This window comes from Helicoverpa zea, chromosome 3, assembly GCF_022581195.2.
Source record: "Helicoverpa zea isolate HzStark_Cry1AcR chromosome 3, ilHelZeax1.1, whole genome shotgun sequence".
NCBI lineage: Eukaryota > Metazoa > Arthropoda > Insecta > Lepidoptera > Noctuidae > Helicoverpa > Helicoverpa zea.
In genome coordinates this window covers 8,931,405-8,958,488 of record NC_061454.1, presented here as the reverse complement: position 1 = coordinate 8,958,488, position 27,084 = coordinate 8,931,405, and the positions used below count along the sequence as shown (strand labels likewise).

The 27,084-nt window shown below is 36.0% G+C and overlaps 2 protein-coding genes across 3 annotated transcripts; both read right to left on the bottom strand.

Annotated features, from left to right (window-relative positions):
- Positions 1 to 15: 15 nt before the first annotated feature.
- LOC124646206 (vacuolar protein sorting-associated protein 52 homolog) lies at positions 16 to 4,072 on the bottom strand. The gene is made up of 7 exons (XM_047186303.1): positions 3,585 to 4,072; positions 3,343 to 3,488; positions 2,691 to 3,258; positions 2,451 to 2,606; positions 1,100 to 1,218; positions 883 to 1,006; positions 16 to 804 (listed from the first exon to the last, which is right to left on the bottom strand). Exons 1-7 carry the CDS (start codon positions 3,834 to 3,836, stop codon positions 175 to 177), a joined length of 1,995 nt encoding a protein of 664 aa, XP_047042259.1. The 5' UTR covers positions 3,837 to 4,072; the 3' UTR covers positions 16 to 174.
- A 1,077-nt stretch (positions 4,073 to 5,149) lies between these two features.
- Positions 5,150 to 19,175, bottom strand: LOC124646307 (probable nuclear hormone receptor HR38). 2 transcript variants are annotated; one of them, XM_047186427.1, is made up of 4 exons: positions 19,008 to 19,175; positions 9,835 to 9,911; positions 8,100 to 9,522; positions 5,150 to 7,990 (listed from the first exon to the last, which is right to left on the bottom strand). In XM_047186427.1, exons 1-4 carry the CDS (start codon positions 19,105 to 19,107, stop codon positions 7,728 to 7,730), a joined length of 1,863 nt encoding a protein of 620 aa, XP_047042383.1. In that variant the 5' UTR covers positions 19,108 to 19,175; the 3' UTR covers positions 5,150 to 7,727. The 2 variants fall into 2 exon arrangements, with proteins under 2 accessions (XP_047042383.1, XP_047042384.1); XM_047186428.1 differs by lacking the exon at positions 19,008 to 19,175 and adding an exon at positions 18,826 to 19,000.
- Positions 19,176 to 27,084: the final 7,909 nt, after the last annotated feature.

The following is a 27,084-nucleotide window of genomic DNA, read 5'->3' as shown; positions in this document are numbered from 1 at the left end:
AATAACAACTATAAGTATGTAGTAAATTAATTTATTTCTATAAATAATGAACATTCATAGTACATGATATTACTTAGATATTGTTACATAAAATTAGTAAACAACTTTTTCCAGAATAATAATTATGAACAGAATATAAGTACATGCTTAAGTAAATAAATCTAAGTTTGTAGTTCAGTAATTGGTTTTGTATTTCTTTATCTCCACCATGATAACGTGAATATTGACTAATTGAGTTCGCGCATTGGGTGTGAGTAACTTTGCAAATTTGTGATAATACTGCACAAAGTTAGTAAGTGCCATTTGTAGTAAACCAGATCCAGTCACAAGATTTGGAAAAGAAATAAGCACTTCTCTGTGGATTTCTTCCAAGCTCTGTTTCCACCCAGAACTGAACGAAGCTACGAGTGAAAGAGACTTCCTTTCTAAATTCGCCAGTTCTGTTTTCTTATCAGAGTCAAGTAATTGTTCCCCTTCCTTCACAAACTGTATCATTCCTCCAAAATGGGGACTCAAAATCTCTTCAACATATTCTGAGCTTCTAGCTTGTAGTTGCTCCCTGAAGCTTTCTGCCTCTTTAGTGTTGTCTCTTGTTCTTTCCATTAAAATACTTAATACCATGTCATAGTTATTAATGAGAAATATTAATTGTTGTATCCTTTGTGGGAATTCTGCTGCCATTTTGAGTAAGAAGCAGTGAACTTCATCTTGGAGGACTAACAGAATATTACTTAGTTCTTCTGAAGGAAATTGTTCACTCAAGCTTAGCATAGCAGCTGAGAACTCTGCATATCTTCGAGTTATCTGCAGAAATTAAATTATAGTGAGTACTTTATTTTGCCAAAGTAATTACAATAAAACAACCAGTATTATTATACATACATAGTGAGGTCCTAATTCTTTGTTCGATAATTTGGCTGGGTCACACTCTCGGACACTCTGTATATTCATTTTCAAAACATGTTCTAATCTTGGCCATAGAGTACTTTGTAGTGAATCCCAGTAACTGAAATATAAAAAAGAATGAGTAAAAAAGTTTGTAAAGTTTGTAGAGCAGTTTGTAAATGTTTTATTTAGATAGAGTTGGATTGAATCATACCTGTCTAAAGCAGCAACAGCCCTTTTGTGGCACATCCACCTGTATCTGTTTATGAGTTGTATACACAGGTACAGCGCCAGGCAATCATAACATTCTAGCACATAGTTTTCAACATTTTTCTGAAAAAATAAACACAATTATAGTATCTTCTACTAATGTTTATCCTACGTTGTAATAATTTGTTCCTGTTAAAACAATAACCCAAAACAAAAATGTGAAAGACTGCCAAGTTTGATAATATGGGAATGCTTCGCCTATAAAAGAAGTGAGATCTGAATAAGTACCAAGTTCCATACACATACCTCAGTTAAAAATAGTTACTTTTTAATGATGTTACTTGGAAAGTTTTCATACACCTTGTTATAAACCTACTAAACGCAATGAATCAAGTATTTAATTTTCTATTAAAACTTGCCAAGTAACATCATTAAAAACTAACTATTTTTAACTGAGGTATGTGTATGGAACTTGGTACTTATTCAGATCTCACTTCTTTTATAGGCGAAGCATTCCCATATTATCGAACTTGGCAGTCTTTCACATTTTTGTTTTGGGTGGGATTTCATTTATTTTTGTAAGGTTGTTTATTTTATTTTTTTCTTATGATGAAGTTAGTTAAAGGAATGTCTCATTTATACTATCTTTTAGATTTTTTAATATGCACTATGTTTCTTACAAAGAAATGAACTAGATTAACTAAATGGACTAGATTTACCAACTGACTGACATGACATGTTATCATATATTATGTTCGTGGATCAAAGTTACACATTCGTTATTTTCGAAAGTGATTCACACTTGGCCGTTTTCAGATTTTTATTTTACTTCTAACTAAACTAAATACAAACCATTCGAAGATATATTATATAAATATAGATAAATTTAGTTCGTTTTAGTTCCTTAGGGGTATAAATTTACACCGGGTATAAAACACCTTCATTATTTTGAAACCGACTCACACTTGGCCATTTTCAGATTTTTCCCTTTACCTTGACATAAAGACCTACCTCCATGCCAAATTTCAAGTCAATACGACCATTGTAAGTGGTCTAGGTTTTTGATGAGTGAGTCAGTGAATCAGTCAGTCAGTGAGTGTATAGTAAAAATAGCGATTTTCTGACGTCAATATCTCAAGACCTACAATAGGTATATTAATGAAATTTTGTATTTTAGATAAGTGAGGGGGTCTCAATAGATAATAGAAATTTGATATGCGTAAATAAAATAGATTTTGAGTTACAGGGGGGTCGAATTTGGCCCGAAATGGTTCATGTAATATAACCCACGGCCGGTGTGTCGCTTTTTTGCTCGAACTTGGCGGACACACTGCCGTGTGTCTAGATTTTCATACCACAAGTAATGATAGAGTTTTTCCTAGGATCCTATCAAAGAGCTCCTGTGCATGACTTCCCTTGACATGGAAAAATTCTGTTGTGAACAAATATTCTCTACAGCCGTTGTCCACAAGTGCATATTGAAGACTCCTGAATAGGGCTTCATAGGAATACTGCAAGAGAAAATAATAATTTGTAATATGAAAAATACTTAGAACCAGTAACAAACGTTTTTTTATGGGGATAAATTAAGTTACCTTTATTTTTTGTTGCACATGAGGGACAATGATGGGAGCTTCAAGCTGCTGGGCTAGTACATCTCCTCTATTACCTATTGTGAAAATAGTGCTTTTATTTTTCAAGTTTGACTTTTGGAAAAATCCTCCTTTAGAGCCATCTTCAATACCCATGAGGTCATCTTTTGTAGGAGCTTCTTCATATTTTAGTTTGTCCAGCCTTGATGCATATGATTTGAAGTAAGAATAATATACTTTGCTTAATGTGTCAATGTATTCGTTGCATATTTCTTGAGCCACATTTCTTTCGTTGGCTAATATAAACTCAAAGAAAAACTTATATTTCAGCATGGCATTTTGAGGAATTTGATAATTGGCCATTGGTTTGCGAAATTTGTAGATGTTCTCCAATATATAGGTTCTTATTTTAGCTACTGCTTTTATTTTCAGTTTTTCCAAAACATCTTTGACATCATGACAAGCCTTTGTTTCTTTAAAATCTTGTTCCTTGACAAAGTTTAGTTTTTGATTTAGAATAGCCAATTGAACCATAAATTCTTTATCTGTTACAGGAACATTTACGATCCCACTGAAAGATATGCATTTCATAAAATAGATAATTACTAAATAGATATACCTTGCAATTGAGATTTTTTCAAATTTTCCAACTTACAATATTAATGTTTCAGAAACTGCCATATCCTCAATGAAAGTAGAGAGAGGTCCCTTCAGAACCTGCCTGTTTGAGAGTTGCACTGACATGCTCACTGATCGCTTTTGCAAACTGATTATTTCATTGCTGATGCTTCCCAAATCATTCTGGAATATAAGAATTGTTTTTAAATGTTATTATTCTATTAATAATGTTAATATTATACTATGTTTGGTTATTTAGAAGTGAAATCAATAACATACTTGAAACACCATAAGCATGCTCTCCATTTTAGCAAGGATGCCATCACAGTCTTCAATTTGATTGTGCAAGGAAGCTATATTTTCACTCTCCTTCAAGTAGTCTGCCACAGAGGTCTTTTCAGCGTCCTTAATGCCTTTATCCAGCTGTAAAGCATATTCTCGTAGGTCAGTGCCATTTCGCAAAACTTCTTGTATCTCAAAGTCTTCGAGGTTCGTATCCAGAACGTCTTTGATATCAGCAGATTCCGTCATGTTTTGAAATCAGTTTGAGAGAAAAATATGCTTGATAATTCAATTGAAAAATACTTAAGCTGGCATCTGTTTTATAAAACTGTTGCTGATATTTGGAATGTTGAGTTCAACAAACACAAATTGTACACGGTTCACTAAATATCCTTATGACAAATTGATTGTTTTCTGGAAATTACTAATTATTACAAGCATTATTTGCGTAAACTAAACTATCGACAAATCGACAAACAATTTGATAATATTGTTGACATTTTATATGACAGTGACAGCATCACGTCACTGACGTCAGTGCTGCAGTGACAAGCGACAGTCGTATTTTTTTATTGCACATCCATGGCTTTTGACTTAATACCGTAGTTTTTCGTACTTAACTTAGTAAAAATAAGTCTTTCTTACTTAAATTCTTAGCCTAGTTGCAAGGTTGCTAGCTGAGTATGCATTTTTAGCAATCCAGTTTGTCAATACTATAGCGGAAAGGCAATACCTTTGTATATTTGATATCAGACAGCGGCAAAATATTTGTAGAGCATTATTGGCCATAACAGTCCATCATAAGCATTCAGGGATTTCTAGTGTTAACATTCGATATTTTAGACTCTTTTTACTTTTGGTGTCCCCCATAGCCTGTTTAAAAATGATGATCTGTTTCATTAATTTCATTATTTGCGTACGAGTCCCACTTGAGGTCGCTTCATACGATAATGCGTAAATAAAATAGCTATAATAATCCAGGCCTATTTTCGGTTGCGGCGTCTATTCACGATGATGATCAACAGTTGTGTGTGCAGAACACTTTGTAATGCACAAATCTAGCCAAAGTACTTATAGGCATTCATTCCCTATTCCCTCTCTCCTTTTATCCGATGGGACCCCGATAGACAAAGGAGAGATAAGGCGCTGTACCGACATTTACTCTGTTTTTCGAGGCACAGATGTTCGTCCACTAACTTTTAGACCCTTTGCTAATTTTGGGACAGTTTATCATAAATATATTTTTTTTAGGTCAGATGTAAGAAAAGAATGAGTTAAGATCAAGCCTCCGCCAAGTGCTAAAAGTAATGACTAACGACAATTAAGTCTTTCGAATACCTACTTACTGTTAGTTATTGTAACCTAGTATGTTGTCAGTATTTCAGTTAGTTTAAACAGCCACTTGTGTTGTGTTACGAGAGTGGTATGTCTTAGAACGTTATTTTATAATTTTGAGATAAGAAAGCTCTCTTAGCTTTTGATCTTTAGTAGAGGTTGAGCCCTATGTTTGTTACCTATTTTGATACAAGGGTTTAAAAATGAGATTAAATAAAAGAGACGTATTTCCATTGACGCATTCGCATCGATATTATTTTGACGAAGTATTTACAAAGAAAATGTATAACATATCATAACAAAAGCACATTATGTAACTATGTTGAGATTTAAGAAATGCAGTTCATTACAAACCTTAGAAGAAAAGATAATAATTAGGTACTTAACATGTCACTTAGGCGAAAGGTATACAGGTACACACCTATGGAGGGAAATTTATATTATGATGACATTATTTGATTGCCTGCATAAACATGTATTTATTAATAGTAAGGTACTAAGTACGTAGGGTAGCGTCTCTTGTAAGCTCTACAATAAGTATCGTATTTATTATTTAATGCTTTATTGTTTTAATGATGTCAACTGAGTTTGTATATGTAGGTATCTATCTATATATAGGAAACCCTTGGTGTGCGTATATCGCAGACAGCAACTCTAGATAACGTCCATATTATATAAATGACTTATGACAAGGCTTGCATGGGTATAAATATTAAATGGCTAACTGGTACTAATGCAGTTCAGGTTGGTTTTATTAAATCTATGTATGTTCTTAGAAGCGCTTACATGCGACGGTCCCTAACTTATGGGTTATGGCTTATTTTAACATTGAATGAACAAGAGTAGGCTTAGCAGGCTTGTAATGTAGGAATGTCAATTGCAGTATTAATGGATAAGTAGTCTCGTTTTGTAAAAAAACATAAATTATTTCGGTTTAGGTATAGGGTAACAGTATTTCAAGCACAACCGAAGTATTACATAGGTACAATATTTAGGTTCAATCGTTATCAAATTCGTCACAATTGAAAAATTAACGACAAATAATTTTCTTGACTACAATTATAAATCTATAAAATTAATAATATTAGAAGGGAGTTGTGGCGTTCGAGTAAAAAGTTCAGCATTATTATTAATTAAGGTTACTACCAAATTCTTTGTATAAAATTATTAATTTCCATGCGTCTTGAATTTCTTAACTCTACGATGTAATAGACAACGTTTATCACGAACTCTATGTTAAAGGACATCAATTTCAACAATCACTCTCATTTTATATTTATCGGAATAAATGTTACTTTAAGGAACATCTATTCACTCACCTACTCAATAGTTATGACAGATATGAATCTTAAATTCCTTGACCTACCTATCTATGTACCTACTTAAGTTATAAATGTAGTTAAAGGTTGGACAGAGCACCCAGTGGTACAATAGGTACGTGCAAACATTCCGTAAAAATTCTATACCTACAGTGCTGCTGCAGGTATCTAGTCTTTTGGGAGATACAAGGCAACATTCAGCTACACAGACATTGATCCACACCGTCAGATTATGTAAAAAATATCCGCCAAACGGCGATCTATAGATAATGATTTAAAGGATCTTAGCATAGCTCTTTCCGGATAGACCACACCAGGACGTGAGTTATCACCTATTTGGTCCAGTGAAATGTTTAAATAGTCCATTCTTCGTTTACTCAAAATGCGGTACATAAAAATACAGACATCTAACCTGATCATATCAGTAGTGTTTCTATTCATTTATACTTACGAGCAAAAATAGACAGCGACTTTAATAGCAATTTAATTTAATGTAAATTTGTTTATATATTGGCCTAGCTTAATGAGATGCAAAGGATATCAATTAATAGGTACAAAGTGCAATCACAATTTTTAAAAACAATGTCGTGATATGTTTAAATATTTACTAAATACATATATAATATGTATTTCAGTAAGCATATAAAAGGTCCACATAAGAAAAATCTACGCTATCTACCTATAAAGGTACTCTTTAAGACACGTTGTATTTTAAGGATTTACATTGGGGACGTCGAACATGCTGAACTTTTTCTCAGGCCTTAGGTATAATTATGATAACAAATTACATTAGTGTCCTAGCGTCTAAAAATATTACAAAATAATTTAAAACTAAAAGGTAACTTCCAACAATCGTGTCGTTGTCACACTAACATCGCTCTCCGGCGTCACTCGGGGGCGCGCGGCGCAGCGCGGGTAGGCTTGCTGGCGCGAGCTGCCGGCGCCCGCCGTTCACATTCGTACAAAAGGACATTAAATGCCTTATCGTTCTTAAAGTAACTTTACTTATATTAATTATAATAAAAAGCCCGATATTTACGAGCAAATTTTTATAACATTTCTAAGTCTTGTGACTAGATTTTCCCTATCTAAAGTAATACGTAAGTAAATAACATAGGAATATTTGTACGACAAGATGCCATCGATCACGAGCGGTAACTCAAATGCAGACTACTAAATACACAACATTGTAAGAATAAACGAAATCACACCCAAAAGACAAATTCCTAAACGTTTCAATAAATTAATCTTAACTTAGGACTTACATGGTAAGATTGTCTCTATTAAGTAGATACTTAATATTAAATTCATACGAGTAGCACGAACCGATTCCGTGGGAGATCGCGTCCTAACTAACGTCCATCTAAACTCTAGAAAAATATTTTTATAATCTAAACACTTAAAAAAATAACGGAGTCGGCTCTAAAACAGAAGAAGAACAAGTTTCGAAGGCGGGAGTGGTCCTCGGGGGTGGGGCGCGGGGCGTTCAGAAGGGCAGGCTGGAGCGGAACATGTTCTCGATGAGCGGCGGCGCCGGCACCAGGTCCTCCAGCTTCAGGTAGAAGATGCGCTGCAGGCCCTGCACCGACAGCGAGCGCAGCTCGGGCAGCGCGCCCAGCACGCGGCTGAAATGTGGCGCGCCGCCGCCGCCGCCCGCGCCGCCTCCGCCCGGCATGTGAGCGCGCAGGCACCCGATTATCTTCATTTGTAACTGCTCCACACGGTGAGGTTCCTTGAGACCGTGTCGATCTGAGAACAAAACAAAAATAATAATGTAGACCTATCTTTCAGCATTTCAAAGAGGGTTATTTTAGTTTTTTTTTTGTGATTATTTACAAGTATTTATTTAAATACACACCTGTTATCAAAGTTAATGCGCAAAGACAGGCAAACGTCGATATGTCGATGTCCATGGAGTGCAGCGTGTTGCTGAAATCCAGTACAGCATGGAGCCAGTCTCCAAAGGAACGCTGGCACTGCCGCTTGTCGAGTACGACGCCATTGCAGAAAGTTAACTTGGTGTCTTCTGGACGTGTGCGGTATGCAAGCCGTAGAACGAATAGTTCAAGACGAGCTGATGCAAACAGCTGTTCTCGATCTTCCGGGCACAGATCGCCGTAACCTGGTACTTTGTCGGCAAACACTTTGATCATATCAATCGATGTTGTCAAAAGAGTGTAAAATTGTTGAATCACTTCTAAGTCCGACATTGGTGGCTCCATGGGATTTGGTTCCCGATATTGGGAGTAGTCGAGATTGGCAAAGTCCGGAGAAGTATCGACATGCGCTCTCACAAGCGCTGTGATCAATGAAATAGGAGGACTCGGAGGTGACTCCTGTGGACATTTCGGTTTTGACGGCAGTCTACCACGTCTGCCCTTCAAAGAATCAGTTCGTACGACTTCTTTGACCATGCCCACATTAAGACATTTCTGGAACCGACAGAACTGACATCTATTTCGTCTTCTCTTGTCTACAGGACATGACTTTTCGGCTAAGCACACGTATTTAGAACCCTTCTGTACAGTTCTCTTAAAAAATCCTTTGCAACCTTCGCAAGTCCTAACTCCGTAGTGTTGGCAAGCGGCGGTATCTCCGCAAACAGCGCACAGCTGGCTTGGCGATGACGGAGCGACGCGGGGGCCAGCACCGTCCGGCGCCACTCCAGGAGAACTGGACGCCGAGCTAGGTGCAGACGCTTGCATACAGTGAATTCGGCCACCAGGAACCTTGGGGCTGTCATTAGAGCTGGTAGACTCAGACCGCTGCACCGGCAAGGAAGCTCGACGTTGCCTTGAGCTTTGGTCCGTAGATATGTGTAGGTCCACTGAACTTGGGAAGGGAGGTAATGAGTACGAGTCTTGATTAGGCGTAACACCGCCGGTATCAAATGTAGGACTGCACTGTTGCGCAGGAGCGTAGTATGTTGACGGTACGTATGGGATAGACGGTTGATGATATTGATACAGAAGTTGAGTGGACGTATGTCCTTGATATGCGCTCACGTTATAACAGTCCTCGTCCATTTTGATTCCAAATTCCGCCATTTCTTGTTTAGGATAACGGACCGAATAGGTTTCTTCAAAACTAGGTAACGCTGGGCCTAGAGTCGGCGACGAAGCCTCACTAATGGGCGTAGCACGATGAGATTTAACTTCAGGCGGGACCGGGGCGTGAAATTCGACGTCCGGGAATGGATCTAGATTTTCTTCTAAGATTTCAGTCGAGTCTTCTTGATATTGCGGCGACAGTAGATCAGTGAAGGACGAACCGTAGTTGCTCTGAAATAGAAATAACAATCAATAATGAAGGCGTCGCAGAAGTGGTAGGCGGTGGATGGCCGTCAGGGGCGGCCGTGACTAACCAATGGCGTGCTTATTCAATTGTCTACTCGATTCCATAAGGGCCATATGTAACCGCCTATTTGACAATCAATGCAGGTGTTCTAATCAATAATTTATTGTATTATGGACGTTAATCAATAAATGTGATCGTATTACAATTGTTTATTTTTTTCTGGCATATTTCAGTTTAATAAGATCTTGTTTAGGGTACAAAGTCAATATGGCTACAGAGACAAAAGTGTAACTTACGTGTGTCTGCAGCAGTAGCATGCTGGAGGAGTTGGGTGTGAAGGCGCTTGGCGAGCGCGACTCTATGGCGCTCGGCCCTGTAACAATCAGACATCATCACTTTAGTATGATCCACTTTACAATTAATACTATTCATTTACTGCTACTTGACAATCCATTGATTTTGCGTAACAAAAATGCGCAAAATCGAAAAACAACCGGCACTTTAACGGAAAACGGTCAAGCAAGGCGAAATGCCGATTGTGAATGCGTCGGGTAGCCGGTAGACATGATATTGACGGCACCATCCTTTGAACTATCACGCTATTCGAGCCATGCATCATTTATATTTACCCTCGGCGAACATACTTTGATTCTTCCTTCACCACAAGCACTCGATGCTAACTAATCGATATGTACCTACTCTCTCCGGGTATTCGAACCCTGATCAGTGGTGATCGCTACCCTTGTACGACTAACAATGACGACGGGAAGGAAAGGTCTCCCATTTTATACAGCAGTTTTGCCAACCGAATATTGGCGTTTTGAATACATTGTGTCACGGTGCTTGATTCGCCACGCCCAGAAAATTGAATTCTATGTATACACCTCATCTAGGTCTATTAAAACAACGTCGCGAACAAGCAACGATTTAATATTTAATTTGTGCTTTATTGTAACACACTAGTGTTCACAATCGCACAACGGATGCGCTCGAAAATTTTTGGGGCGAAAAGGCGATGGATCCCTTGGGAGGTTATGAAATCAGTGGCATTTGCAGTTTCTATTATGTTAAGAACCATTAATTTCAGTCTTATTAAGCTATAAACAAAACAAGCTTTTGTTACCATGAGTTTGTCTTGAACATTTCTAGAAATATTAAAATAATATTCTTGTGTAGGTAAAAAAGTACCTACTTGTCGAGTACTAGCGTTGAGGAAGTCAGCTTACTTACTTGCGAACTTAAGTTATCGTTATAATCGAATTCAGTTTAAAAATAATTCATCTACTGCAAGCTACTAGCAAAAGCAAAAAAACAACTTAAATATAAATAATCTTGATAACATGTAAATATTATAGAATTTCGACAAAAGAAAAGTTTTTTGACATTTCTTACTCTTTGTCTTGATGCTTTCCGCGCTTTTTATCTCTGTAATTACTTGAATAAATAGATATCGTTCAAGATTTTGCTATGTTCACGAATTCACCTGCGTTCTTTATAAAAAAAATGGATGGCTTTTAATTTTTTATGTTAATATATACTTAGTCAAAGTTTTATAATAATACATTTTATAGGAATCCTTCCAGAACAGTCTAAAATTAAAGCAAAATCATAGGAATAATTCCGCATTTTATCAGCCGCTATGATCACATCTTTATATTTTATGCGAACACTTCATCCATACTATGAAAATTCTTTTTGGTAGAATAGCAGCAAATAGCCGTTGTAGGGTCAAATAAAAGTAGTGGAAACGTTATACATGTTTTTTTTTTAAGTTGAGACAACAATCTGTGAAGGCGTAAAGTTTTAAAATGTAGACAAGTCGATGTTGTACAATAGAAGATGCGTTTCACTTAACAATATTTTCGTAAAACCTATACAAGCCCTACTATGTACTTACTATTATGTACGCACGCCCGACTGATATCGAAATATTTATCTACTAATATGTTTACACAAATAAAATGTAGCTAGGTAAGCACTGTTAGATGTTTATAACGGCAAATATTAAGTTTGAATTATAATGAATTTGAAGAGCTAACTTTAAAGAGTAAACTACTGTAAATAAAAAATAACCACAATCGTTTTAGAGCGAAGACGCAGTTTTTTTTTTTTAATTTTGAATTTAATATTATAAATGAACGTAGTAATAATGTAGATAGTTTGTCTATTAGTACGAGATAAAGTTGACTACCTAATGAATACAATAAGCAGATAAAATCATAGCTAAATAATAAGCAGTGAAAAGTATTTATGCATTCATATTCATTACATAAAGAATTCGATAAACCCATAAAAAACCAATAGAACAGGTGTATTCGTATTAAAGCGACCAAATACGTTTCGTTATTTTTCGCAGTTCTCCGTAGCGCTAATATTATTGATTGAGAATGCTAATTATGTAAAATTTTATGTTAATTTTAATCTATTCTCGTCGCAAATCACTTTATATTTGCGGTGAACTGCGTCTATGATATCTTAGCAAAATAACCCAAATAGTATGAAGTCATTAAATAAGTCGGCTACTATACCACCACTGTGTGTGAATACTAATTTCGAATTACGGGATTTTAATATACCTACACTAGATATTTCAAATCGTGTCACCATTTTAAACCGACTTCAAAAAAGAGGTGGTTCTCAAGTCACCTGTTTTTTTATCAGTACGTATTAGGCATAACAACTGCTTTACGTTGGGCAAAAGTTGTAAGATTTAAATTTCGAACACTATAATAAAAAGTATATTATGTTTATGCAAATTAATGAATCGTTTATGTGAATGGCTAATTGGTATTTAACCTTTTTAATTAAGTGTAAATAATAAATGCATGACTATAAAGTAATAATTAACTTTAATGAGAAACTTAAGTAGTTTATCATTGAAATATACAACAACTTAATTTAGTTGAGTCTGAAAGCAATTAACTGCTGACTAAATCTATTCACCATTTATATTTATAATTTAGTCAGCTGACATACGTCTGTTTCTCTAGACTTTGCATTTAATTCATAAAAAAGTATATCTATTGTCCTTGTGTTTAAATTTAAATGCTCTTATTTGCTTTTTTTGTACAAAAAAAATAACTTAAACGTTTAAATATACACTTAACACGTTAACACACAACACAACTTTAGTTTGAACAAACAGTTACAATAACTTTATTAAAATAGGAACATTGAATTTTTTTATGAGTTAAAAAATAATAATTCTAATCGTCGTTAGATTGGACTACAACAATCAATTGAAGAAAATATATAGTCAATCGAATGTTACGATGAAATTGACTATTATTGCACGTAAGACAAATACATTTACGACGCATTAATAATATAATTCTTCAAACAATATGTTCTTTTATGAGATTAAGATAAATAATTAAAAATAATTAAGATAAATAAGATTTAAAAACCCCAAAAAAATATTTACTTCATTTTTACCAAAGCCTATGAATCCTGCATGTATGCAGTTTAAGTCTTTTGTTTCTTTTTTTGGTTTCTACGAAAACTACGTAACGACTACGCCGTAGGCCCTACGAACATTACGATTTTTTTAAATGTTCTCTTCAATTTCTTCAGCTTTCGAATGGTGAAAGAATTTTTAAAAACTGTCCAGTAGTTTTTGAGCCTATTCATTACAACCAAACAAATAAACAAAGTTTTCCTCTTTATATTATTTGTATAGACAAAAATTGCTTTAGTGCGTTCCAAGGCCCTCTATTAGATTCTATGAGAGTTACCACCTCGGGAAAGCTACGCACGCACAGTGGAACTTCGCTGGAAAGGAGGTTGTACACTGTCTAATCGTATCTCGAACTATCCGCCAGATGGCGTTAGGGCGTCATCCACTGCGCTATTGATTATTTAGGGCCTTACTACAAAAACTTTAAACCCTGTTTTACACTTGTCTAATAAAATTTTGGCTGCAAAATGAACCATATGTCAACGTCATAATTTGACAATTTTTTAGACAAGGCATAAACTGACGTTTAAAAGTTTTTGTGGTAAGACGGTTAAAGTTTGCATTAGTGTGTCTGTCTACGTCACCCGTCATCGATTCAGTTTGAAGTAGACTATTAACTCATACGTACGTTATCGGCAAACAAGCTTTTATGAGCTTTCTCATTATATGACGTTTTTGCGCGTAGCTTTTTGCGTAATAGTCGCGTGAACACGTCAGAGGAGTGTACGAGTACATAGATTAGTTTGTTGTACAATGTCTGGTCATCGCTAACATGCGTAGCAGATAATAATATAGATAATTATGAAGTCATAACACTATCAAACGTATTTTGATACTAGGCAAAGGTCCGTTAGATACTTTTACAATTTGAAGCTCGAAGAAAAACATACTTTTCCTAAGTTTAAACATTGAATTACGCGGTATACTCTTACAACTGAACGATGTAATTTAAACGTTTACATTTTCCCGCCATAAATTGTGTGCAGGACATAATCGTATTCTACTACTACTACGGCCAGCTGCAACCTGTTTGTGCAACCTCTTTACTTATTCCTAACTTAAATATTATTCACAGCTGACAGAAACAAGCGAACAAACACATTGTGATGCACGTGTTACATTGATTTATTTCAGAACCTTTGACACAGGTTCATGTTTCATAATTTATTGTTGAAAACAAGTATTATATGTATAGAAACTATAGATGAAAGTTTTTACTATTAGTTCGTTAGACATACTTATTGTAACCTCAGGTTGAACCCTAAACAAAAATAGATACAAAGTTAGTCGACGTAACAGCGTCTAGTCTGGTGGCAACTAGTCGGAAGGGCGCGGACGTCACAAGCGTGTGTTATATCAAATAAACGTGATTTCGGTGGAATTATCAGCTGTTGTGGCTGCGTGGGCGGGGGCAGGCTTACCAGTGACGTCATCAGGACCGACGTCACAGCCACCCCCCGCCGCCACCTCTCGCGTCTGCAGGTAAAACGTTATTGAATACGCCGCCCCTATTCCGCGTCTAATTTCATTTATCGAATGCTGTTAGAGTATTGAAATTGCGCTAATGAGTCAAGTGTATGCTTGAGGGGCGAAACGTTTGATGTGATTTATCAAATTTAATTGTTACTACGAAAGCTAATTAATTCATACAGCAACTTTTTTGCGCTACTAGAGCTTTTGTCACTTGCCATTCTTTTTGCTTATTAGATAAAGCTTCTAGCTTCAGGTAACATGCTGCTTTGCAAATTAATTTATTTATTCTGAGCTGTCGACTACTTCAGCTGCAATATTTTCTTGTAGATACGATATTATTTTCTGTTTGAAATTGTTACGACCGGCCGTTGTGTCTGCCGTTTCTCCGGCAGATGAAACCACCCCGAGTCTTGTAGGCTACGGAAATGATGTATCTACGAGTATATGTGTGGAAGTCGGTAGTTATGTGATGTAACGTAAAGCATTTACATATGATTATGATTGTACTTGCCTATAAATTTAAAATTGCGGGCTATAAATTTATTTTGCAGTCAACGTTGCAGATTTGTTTTTATGCCTACATATTTTGTACAAAAAAAAAAATTATAGTTGAAAGACAACATAGTTTAGATATTTTTTCTCGATTGAATCTTATTTTTGCCAACAATAAGATTTACAGATTATTTTACAATGGGGTTTTTAGAAGTTGAAAAAAAAAACGGGAGTCGTTGGTAAATAATACAAAACAATTTTCTCTATTTATATATTTGATTTAGATTGAACTGTATTTTTTTTGTTATTTTATGGATAGGTAAGCGTAGAATTCACAAAAGTATAAAGTAAAGGGAAAATGCTGTAATACCTATATTTCGTTTATAAAAGGAAAATCTTCTATAATAAAAACAATGTTTAAAGCTCTTAATTTAATTATGTTTGAATATATTATTATGAACAACTCACGTCAGAAGCGAAAAAATATCTTTTTTTTTATCTAAATACCGTCTAGACAACTTCAGTGTCCTTGTTTTACCGGATACTTTTGATGGTTTGATTTATTTATACTGACAAGATTTGTCTGAGTTCTCAAAGCAGGTGAGTTCCTACTACTTTGTACCATAGACGAATATTAAAGCACAGGATACTATATAGTGACAAGTGACCAGTTATTGCGAACTTGCGCTAAAACATCGCAAGGAAGCTCATTAATTAGTCAATGTTTTTATATATTTTTAAAGAAGTTCTGATAAATGTAATTAATATCTTGTTCAAAACTAACGTGTCTGCGTTTTGGCGTTTTGTATTTGTTAGACGAAAACGCGAAAGTTACAATGTAACGTAATGGTACATTTATAAATGGTGTGATTTTTTGGTTGATTAATAATTTAGAAATTAACGTAGTATATTTTTCCATATCAAAACACACTTATAAAATGGATCGTTAATATTTCCAAACAATTCATAGGATACTCCTGCCCGCTAAAAATAATGAAAGCGAGTGTTTTCGCACTAACGCATTACTGACAAGATTTTAAATATTATTTTAGCTGCACATAGTTCGCAAATTATGTTACAACGACCATATATGTACGTTATTTTTCGGCCTTGGTACGTATCCGTGTAATTAAGTGATTCTAACGTCGAAATATTTATCACAAATATATCAATGTGTTTGTGAAACTTAACCTTATATAAATTTTAACATAATTAAGTCTAAGATGTACTTATACTTTAAAATATTGATCATGATACAAAAAACACAAACAAGTACGAATGCTAACAACGAAGTAGAAAACTACCTTGAAACTGTAAGTGGAATTTAAAACGAAGTTCAACTAATCAACAATAACAATAAGTCACACTAGTACTACTGCTAATACAATACAAATAGAACATACATATTTATAAAAGAGAAGTTATATTTTCACACCTACCTATATTTACAATGCGGTGCCCCTGAACTGGTCACACCCCTGTCTCGGTCGGTTCGGCAGAAATTTCCTACTGTTATCAGAGCTTTTATACCTTACTTCATGGATTTTGGTGGCCAAAACATAGTCGGTCTATTAAACAACATATCATGTGATCTGTCTAGTGCCGGTAAAACTACCAAATTAAGTATATTGACTTTGTGGGTCAATATTATCGGATGCAAAACACAGCCGACTACTCATGTTTTAATATTTGTTGTTTGCGTAAAGTGATTCTAAGTTAGGAGGAAGTCGGTAGCCAGTTGGGCGGCAGGCAAGGGCGTCCTTGAAGCGCGCGGTCGATGTGTGACGTCACGCGTCCATGACGTCACAGGCTCCGCTCGATGCGGAGGCCGAGGCCGAGGCCCACCGCGCCACCTCACGCTCAGCCTACCACCCCACCATTTACTGTCGTTTCAAACACCACCCTCATATTTTTAGACTCGTGACGCAATCCCGCTATTAAACGAAAGCATTAAGAATCTAAAAAATAGCGCCTTCGAGGAATGAGGTAGACGTCAGTTTAATGCCTGTCTACCGGCATTAGGTACTGTCTTTATAGTTCGCATGTAAATTATATTGAAGGATCATTTAATATGTGTGAAGTTTTTGACTAAAAGGTAATAGAATCAACATTAATGTCATAACTATACAATACAAAAAAAAAAACAGAACTGTACCCCGGTGCGTGCGTTGAGGGGAAAATCGCAGTATCTTTTATGGCTAGGGGTGGCTAGGGGTGGGTTCGGGGGCCGCAGTGAGAGTGACGCGCTCCAGGTCGTGACGTCACGCCAGCTGGCGACTGATAGCAGACGTATCAATACACTGTGGAGTGTCAACCTTACTTCCCTACGCTGTTATTTAATTCACTCAATTGATGAATTATACACCTTAGACACTTTTACTGTCTACTATTTTATCAGTTTGCATACTTTTCAAAAACATTAGCATACATTTGCCAAAAATGTTATTGTATTACTTATAGAACCGCTTTTGTCCAATATTAAGCACACACTTATGAAAACAAAAAGTGAAAGTTTGTTATTCTATTTTAGCATCAATTTAGATAATTCGTTGGCACCTCAGCGTTTATGTAGGAATGTTGTTATAGTGTCTAGATAGGAAACTTAAGCTGCAGATAGTCCGTCAACAATGGAAGATGTTTGCTTAGTTGATATGTGGATATATGGTAGAATAGGCATAGTAGGTATCGGTAGTGCGTCGGCAATTTGCACAGGCTCGCATCTCGACAGGTGCAACGTCTGCCGGTTGCGACAACCGATTGGGCAAGTGGCAGCAACCATCGGCTGAGGCCATCGGACGGACCCGATCGCGACATAAACATCTCACATTATACTCCAAGTTACCTAACGCGCGGTCACTCAAACAAATCCGATTATAATTTAACGAATCAACTTATTATCAATTATAGAGTGCTTGTTTAAGTCACGTCGGGAAATATTTAATGTTCAACTAACAATTTTCGATCAAGATGATTGGTCTTAGGACAAATTCAGAGATAAGTATAAGTTAATTTATGCTGCGAACCGGCATGTGTCATCCTAAACCGGCCCTGCCGGTGTGGAAATATATTTCACCATTAAGTACTTGTTTCACCTAAATTCTGGTAATTCACTGTCACTTTTAAAAATATTCATAGATCCGGTGATGACGATATTATGAATATTAAACACAATTAATTTTAGCGAACTATTATGACCGGTAATTGTAAGTATTATTTGTTCCACACTATGTTTTAATTCCGAAGAATGTGACAAGTTTTAATTTTAATTTTCCTCATTTTCCTCTCCTTCCTCATTTTATTTTTTGTATGTTGAATTCCTTTTGTCTGTATTTTTCATGACACAGTCATAAAACATTTTAATTTGAATATTTTAGAGTGACAATTGTAGTTAAAATTGTATTGACTAGTATATTTTTTACTGGAATGTGTTAAAGATTCAAGGAGCTTTTTAAAGCTTTTTAAAAATTATCAATACAAATTATAAAATGCTTTACTAACACTCGCTAATTGTTCCAATGTCATTTTGTTCACGAAAAATAAAGTAGCTTTTCCTTAAAGTAGTTTTCACTTATGAATTTTCATCACACGCTGTAACCGGTAGGTCATGACCTAGGCATTATAATAAACGACCGCTTTATTTTTCTTATCACAATAGTAACCAAGAAATACCACTTTGTAAGTTTTACTCAGATGAAATAATTGAAAGCTCCGATACAATAAAAGTTTTGAGAGTTGTAGGTACTAACGAAAAGTTTAGGTAGAGGGATTTAAAGTACTTGGTAAACATTCGGGATAAAATAAAATATAAATTGTTCTTAAATTAAATTAAAAAATAATAAAATAAAACAAAAAGGGAAGTACGTACGTGTGTGTTGGAATTGTCTAAGGCCGCAGTGTTGGCTGGAGGGCGTCAGCAACGCACCTCGCATTCTAGCCGATGGCCATCATCACGACAGTCCCACACAGTCTACAACACCCAGAGGTTCTACACAACGAAAGCGAAAATAAACACAGAAGTGGATGGCGGATCGTCGTGCGGGCGCTGACCTGGCGCAGGCTTCACGGGCTCCAGCGAGGAGGCGCGCGGCTCCAGGGTCAGACCGAAGCACGCGCCGGACAGTCCCAGCTCGCTCAGCAGGATCCTCATGCGGCCGAGCACATTCCACTCACTGCACGCGCACTCACTCACTCAGTCAGTCGGTTGCGTCGGGGCAGGTCGCGAGAGGGCGCGCGGAGGTACGCGCTGGCGAACGGGCGGTGCGTTACTGAGGCCGCCGCCGCCGAGGCTGGTGGCTATATCGCGCCGTCTGACGTCACGACGGCGACGTCACGGATGCGACGTCATTAACGGTACCTCCCACGGCCCGCCCGCCGCCGCCGCCTCGCCGCCCGCCCGAGCCTGCGCTAACGGCACCGTTCGTACGGGACGGAGCTTTCATACGGCCGCGCCGCCCGCGCCCGGCCGCTACTTCGTTCCTGCCTCACTGTGTGTGAGCTTTCCACGGCCGAGCGAGCGCCTTCACAAGTATTAGCGTTTACTATTACAAATGTACGTCATTCAACAAATACGTTCCTGTTGAACTCGAGACCATCTCGCAAAAACGATTGTTATTTTTATGACGTAGTAAGACGTTTCAGGAAAGCTAAATAGGGTCATTTCGCCTGTTCGCGTCCATTTAGTGCAGTTGGCAAGTTTGACGGCGATAATAAAAATGCCCCAGCACTCATTTCTATGACAAATTTGTGTAATGTATTCATTATACAAGGTGTTGATTTGCATTCGTGCCATAGTTCAGGAGGAGGACATACAATACGTAAATAATCGATTGGAATTACAGTAGATGGGAAATAACTAATATGCACTGCTTTTTTTGTCATTGTAATGTCATGGTATTTCCGAAGTAATCCAATTTTATGAATGAAATTTATGAGTGATCGTTGCGTATGCTTTGTGTTTGCGTTTGTGTGAGGGTGCAGCACGGTTTTAACGCCAGTAACATACGCGCCAAGTTTAAATAAGGCTAGATGACATTTACGGAATTCCGAAAAAAAATTAAAGAAAAAAAATTACGTACCAATTTTTTTATTGATTTGGGTCGAGAATCATTAGCATAATTACCTCCTTGAATATGGCACGGATGCAAATCAACAGCTTGTATACTCTATTTTAAGATTAACTTTCAGTTGTATTAAAAATATCTTTCGTTTTCTATTTAAATAGGTAAACCTCAGAATTATAGTTCGGCCATTCAGAGAATGCGTTCCTGACACGTCGCGATTGAACTGACGACGTAACTACATTCATTGATTATTGATATAATAATGTTGTTTTAATGCTCCTCAATTGTTAAAACGGTAAACAACCAGCAAAAATATTTTTATCGTAACTGCAACGCCATTGCAAAGTTACGTCGTCAGTTCAATCGCGACGTGTCAGGAACGCATTCTCTGAATGGCCGAACTATAGGCGTTTTACCCAGTTTGCGTCCACAAAATCCAAATCGCGTCCACCCATGGTCCAGTTCGCGTCCAGTAGCTTAGAAAAGGAATATAGGGGTGAAATTTTTAAGAATTAATAAAGAAAGATTGTATTTGCTCAATTGCTTTATTTAACAAAAAACTTAATTATTAAAAATCAACATTATCATCATTTAAAATTCACTTTAAAAAATAAAAATAATTCTTCTCAACATTGGTTTAAGTAACTTAAAACTAGGCAATTAATTTTGCAACTTGAAAAATAAACAGTAATCAGTTCTGTTAATTTTACCCTAAAATCACAGGGAAAGACCCGCCTTGATTATAGTAAGTTTTTCGCCATATTAAATTAACAAAACAATATAACAATTTTGTCTAAACATACAACTAAAAGAATTGTTGAGTCAATAAATTATCAGACAAGGTAGCATATTTTTTGCATATTTTTTTTATCGATTTATTCTTCTCTCGAATATAATTTAATGCTTTCTTTAAATCTTCTTCTGTGTATGTTGTCTTTTCCTTCTTTTTTCCTGTGTCCGAAGAACTTATCTTAAATGAAATTACTTAATATATTAAGATTAAACAGTACATTTTTTTATTAATTTTATTAAATTATAATTTAATTTTAAATATAATTTAATTATATATATAATTTAAATATTTAATTATAATATAATTATAACCACGTATATACCTTAATAAAAAAATAGAAATATTATAATTTAATTAGAACCACGTAATACGTATATATCTTAATAAAAAAATTATAATTTAATTATAACCACGTATAAATCTTAATAAAAAAATGTACTGGTTAATCTTAATATATTAAACAGTACCTATGTTTTAATTATTTTTTATAAGCAAGTATTTAACGAAAACAGTGGACGCAATTTGGTTTATTATTATAGAGGATAGTTCGCGTCCATTGTAGACGCAAAGTGGAAGTTTTGTGAAATTCGATGTAGTAATTCGCGTCCACCTTATTTTATTCGTTAAATATAAAAAAAAAACATTACCAAATTCAAACAAAAACATTATACCTTTATTCATCATTAAACTGTAGAAATAGTTATCTATCCTAAAATTCACATAAAACAACATAAAACTTACCATCAAACACGCCGCTGCACCTAATTTTTGTCTAAAATTCAGCATGTTTGCGCTATCTTGTTGAAGAGCCTAGACTAATTATTTTTTATAAAAGGATTGGTTGGACGCACAGAACTTTTGTCTATCTGTGCGTGCCTCTTATACATTAACGTATTAGCGGTAATAACTTTTCGTTTGATTGGTGTGTTAATTGACTTGTTTTCGAAGCTTTTTAAAAGGAGATCGGCAAAATGGACGCGAACTGGGCGATGGACGCGAACAGGCGAATTGACCCTATAGATACACGGGCGACGCTCGCTCCTTAATTTCCTTTAATGCTTGATTTTAGTCGATTATTAGAACTATTTATAGTATTTATTGGGATAAGTTATGTATTTGAAATGGCTTGGTATAGTTAAAATCACATATCTACTTTGGTTTAGAAGATATCTTATCTTTAGAATTGTTAAGTTATCCTGTCTAGGAAGGCCAATCATTAAAGGCTTTGATTTTTTACAGCATATAAAGAACACATATAAGTCGGCATCAGAAATAATATAACATCTTCTCATTTATACATGAAAATTTTATTTAATTATTGTTAGTGTTTAAAAGCACGGGTACTCAGCTGAATCCGGTTAGACTGGAAGCCGACCTCAACATAGTTGGGAAGAAGGATCGGAGGATGATGATGATTGTCCGTGTTTTACTTACAATTTCATCATCGTCTCAACCATAGGACGGCCACTCCTGAACATAGGCCTTCGCCATTTATTTCCATCAATATGCACATTTCAAAGTTGAGCGGTTATAACATATCAGTATTTAAATGTATGCAGAATCCTCATAAACCTCATAAGTTTTGATACTGAAATTGAATACTTTTGTCGTAGTTTTAGTACCAAGTCTTGTACTACCAAATCTATGAGGTGTCATAATTTCATCCATCTTATATTATTTCTTCTGAGTGTAGCTAAGGCTCTCCTCCAGAAGTTTATAATTATTGGACATCTAAAGGTAAAGGTAAAAACCTTAATTAAAGATTTTATATAACGACCTTAAATCAAGGAAAAGTATTTCTTTATAGAAATAAACTGTGTATAGTAGATATTGTCAAAAGCCCTGAAAATTGTATCGCGCTAGCCATGGCAACCCTCTCCGAAGTCATACAAGTGTTTTGTGTCACTATTTTCCTCCTATGATTTATATAACAGGTATCGTCATACCATAAGCGGTCGATAAGTTTCATTTGTCGTCACAGTATTTATCTAATAGTACGTCACTTCTTGGACAGACAGATTATATTGCCCTACACGGCTATACTACAGAGCGCTGACGAGTGGAAGTACCTGGTGTCCATCCTTCATTAAAATTGATTACTCCGTTTAATTGGTCGCTATGTATAAGTGTTCCAGAATAATTACAATAAGTAAGTATAGTGTTTATTGTGGTGCGTGGAGACAAATGTGTCGGTGACGCTGATCCGGGCCGGCGGGGGGGTGCGGCGAGGTGCGGGAGGCGCGGGGGTGCGCCGGCGTGCATCGCGTCGCATCCCGTGCTCCCATTCGGGGCAGACTGGCGAACGTTTCCGCATTGATTGTAGCCGTCGTCACACGGAGGACACTTATAGCGCAGTTCGAACACTTGTTGCACACTTGCATTGGTGTGTCGCCGCGATTAAATTTGCAACCAATGCTCTACATACCGCTTGCGATCCTAGTCCTTAAAATTTCTTTTGACTCGATAGACGGAAGACTAGCTAAAGAGTTCAACGTTCCTTAGGATCTAAAACTGAAAAGCTTTTTCAATTGAAGATGAATGGTTTTTTAGTAAAGTCTAGGTAGTTCACTGGAAGTACGCATGTTTTGGGAATCATTACAGCATTACTCTCTCCAAACTTATAACAAGAGCTCCGTTGTGATAGCAGTGATTAGATTAGGATTTAAGATGAAGTTTATCAGAGATTTTGATTTGAGATGTTTTGATTGATAATATTATAGTTACGTTTCTCACACTCCATTTCGAGAAAATTCAGTTTCAAGTGCACTTCTATCACAATGATAGTGTTAATACGCATGCAACTATATACTATTGATTAACAGTAGGCCTTCAACTGATTGGATTTTCCAGCAAAAATCTGAAAACTATCATCTGTGGAACTTTAATGAACTTTAAATGCAACCGTGGAATAACTTCTCCCGTCTTTTGTATGCGTAACCGATGAGGCATTACTGTCTACATTATGTCATTTTTGTACGCTTCAATCTTGACTCTGTTAACAATAAATCTGCGCCGTTGTTCAGCCAGCGCTGTTAAATATTTGTATTGTGTTTCGTACACCAATTGATGTGAGGTAAGTTATCGGTAGCTCGTGAACGGCATGATGAATGAGCCTTATTTGTTTGGAGCGCACGTACAATATGACGCCTCGTTAGTATGAGTGATCACAGGACTATTTGATTAGGTCCGAATACAATGTAAGTTCGCAGAGCTGGGTTTGTGTGAGATAAGTAGGCTCGCGTGCTGGTGATTGCGCAAGCGAGGCTGCGGGCGCCGCGAGGTGCGCTGCTGTGGGGGGTTGTTGTCTTCCTCGCGGTGTCCGCATTCAGCGCGGTGCATGTATTTGCGGCTGTTACGATTGGTCGCATGCCCCAGTACTATTTGCTGCTCGCAGAACGGGCAACCGTCCAGTTATTCTAATTTTACATTATAATCGATGTCGTCCTATCGCCGACTCATCGACAAAAGACTAATCCATCTATCAAACACTTTTATAGGTATTATTGTCCTATTTCCGTGTTATAAAACTTGGATGTAGTTACGGCTTGTTACTGGTCGACTACAGAATTTATGACCATCAAAGATTTTCTAATATAATGCCGTAAAAAGAAAATTATAACTTATGTCAAAGTTTCATTACTTTTGCGTAATAATTTCCCATGTAGTTAGCAGCGCAGCTCACAAATGTCCCATAAACTTATCATGTACTTATTGTTATGTCAGTCACTTACATGAAACTGACCTATTCAAGTAGGTGCACATCTGGTTGGTAGGTTGTTGCACATAACATACCTTCGTCTAGTTTAAATCAACATTTATTGATTTCTGACACTTACGCGAATATTAGACATTTAAATAAAACTACTTTTACGGATTTTATCGCGTTATATTAATATTATTTAATCCCGACGTTTCGGATCCTTTACAGCATCCATGGTCACGGGCAGACAAGGTGTTGGTCGTCTTGATATATTAGTTACAAACAGCTACCCTACATTAATATAACGCGATAAAATCCGTAAAAGTAGTTTTATTTAAATGTTTAATCAACACTTCCTCAATTTTTAATCTTAATTGATAGGTTTGGCTTTTATTTCGCACAGAGGTTGAGCATTGCCATCCAACGTGGCAATGCTGCCAGTCTTTTGGGTACTTTACCCAGTGACAGCGATGAGGAGCAATTTTTTGATGCACTGTATTAGTTTTAAGTTGTATATATATATATAAGTTTATTTTATTTTATTTTCAATTAATGTAAATATGTTGTGAATAAATAAACACAACTATTGATAGGTTCCGTCAGTAAGTCTGTATTTCTAGACTAAACGATACACACACGTATGTATATAGGTCTAAACGACAATGAGTACATTGTTTGCCCAGATGATTCACTGTTCACATACCATTATCTCGTAATGATAACGAGGAAATTGTGATTCACTATGAATTATACAATAATGAATTCTACAGCTGTGCAATTAATTCATCGATCGTAGCTTACTTGTTGAGAAAATTACATAAACTGTGAAGGTCAGGGAAACACGACAACTTGCACCGATATGCTTGACTGAAGATACTACGTGAATACCTGTATATTATTGGTGTATTCGATTTTCATTTATGTGTGAGTATTAAATGTTTCGATTTTCATTTACACGTGCCTCTTGCACGTGGACTAAAGTATACCTAACATGTAAAAAAGCTAGTGTGTTGATTTCCTAAAAGTTTGAAAAACTACTGAAAATTTGTTTTACTTGGCAATGTTACTTAAAAATATTATTTAAATACTTTTAATTTAAAACTTCTTACTGGATTTAAACCCCTTTTCATTTTTAGAGCACTTTAATAGGTCCCAATACAGTAAAGTAGCAAAAGTCTCTCTCTCAAAGCGTTAATTGAAAGAAAATGCTTAACAGTTCAAGTTCATGTAACTGATCAATACGTTTTAAATTCATTAAAGTAAAAAAAAACAAACGTTATAACATCGATTGTAGCAGGAAAATTGAACCGTTTCATTATAATTTGCAGATTATTAACTTTTATCTGCAAGGTCACGGTTCTACCCGTGGATAGTAAGTACTCATGTAAAAATGTCCGAAATACGGCTCAGTGAAATAACACTAATATGATTTTTTTGCTGCGGAGCACTTAATAGTTAAAGAAACTGATGAATAAAATTTTTGAATACAGCTTCAATATGTTACGAGTTTTTTTTGTGATTTTAAATAGTAACACACAAATTAACTCAATTATTTTAAAGAGTAGTTCGATTTCGGGGTTTTATGGTGCTGAGGGGACTACTTACTCCCTCATAAAAAGGAGCCTATATTAAACCATTTTGAGGATCTCAACTCAGTAGGTACTAGTAGTCGTAATAAAGCAGCCCACCCTTCTTTTAGGATTCTCACACTTTTGTTGTGGGAGATATTTTAAAGTTACCTCAGGTAATATGTAATAACAAGTGGAACTTGGACTATACAAAAAACCTTTTTGATTTTAAATTGTTTTCTAATTTGCTTTATAGAATAGACAAAGAATTGATGAAAAACGTGTAATAACTGTGCGTGATAGGTATTGTGACTACTGTTAAAAGCACAGTCCATGCCAAATTGCCAATTCGTTATACTATCTGCTGATTTTCTATAATCAAATCTGTTCATCTATCAATAACATCATTATCATTTGCAAAATTGAATATTTTTTTAAAAGAAAATTTAAATTGTGTTGGATCATTTTGTTTGATCGCAATTATCGACCAATAGCTGAAAACTACTTTGCTTATTGTTGCTTCTTAGTAGCCAAAACTGGGGGATAATACTTTAATAATAACATGTAATAAAGGTTAAGATGATATTCTATGTACTGTAGGTACGTGATATATTTGTGCATATAAGATGTAGGTACATCGTGCCGGGCCCCGCTAAGAATAGGCTACCCATAACCGAACCTGTGGGTGTCGCAAAGGCGACTAATGAATTCTATCAAGTGGATGGGCAGTCACACCCACGCCTGCTACTTTGATGATTCCACACAAAAATCGATTTTCTCGAAGAGTTGTCAGGAGATGGCTATTTTTACGAAAAACGAAAAATCCCCTTTAAAGGTTAAACGTAATTTCCGAAAAAATCTAACGCACCGTAGCGGAAACCACGAGAGCCAAGAAAATTCTGGAACGATAAAAGGAAAGGGAAAATAAACTCTCTAATGATATCTTGAACTTTCCAAAAGTCGATGGAGGTACAGTTTTCTTTATTAAAATCGTTATTTAAAT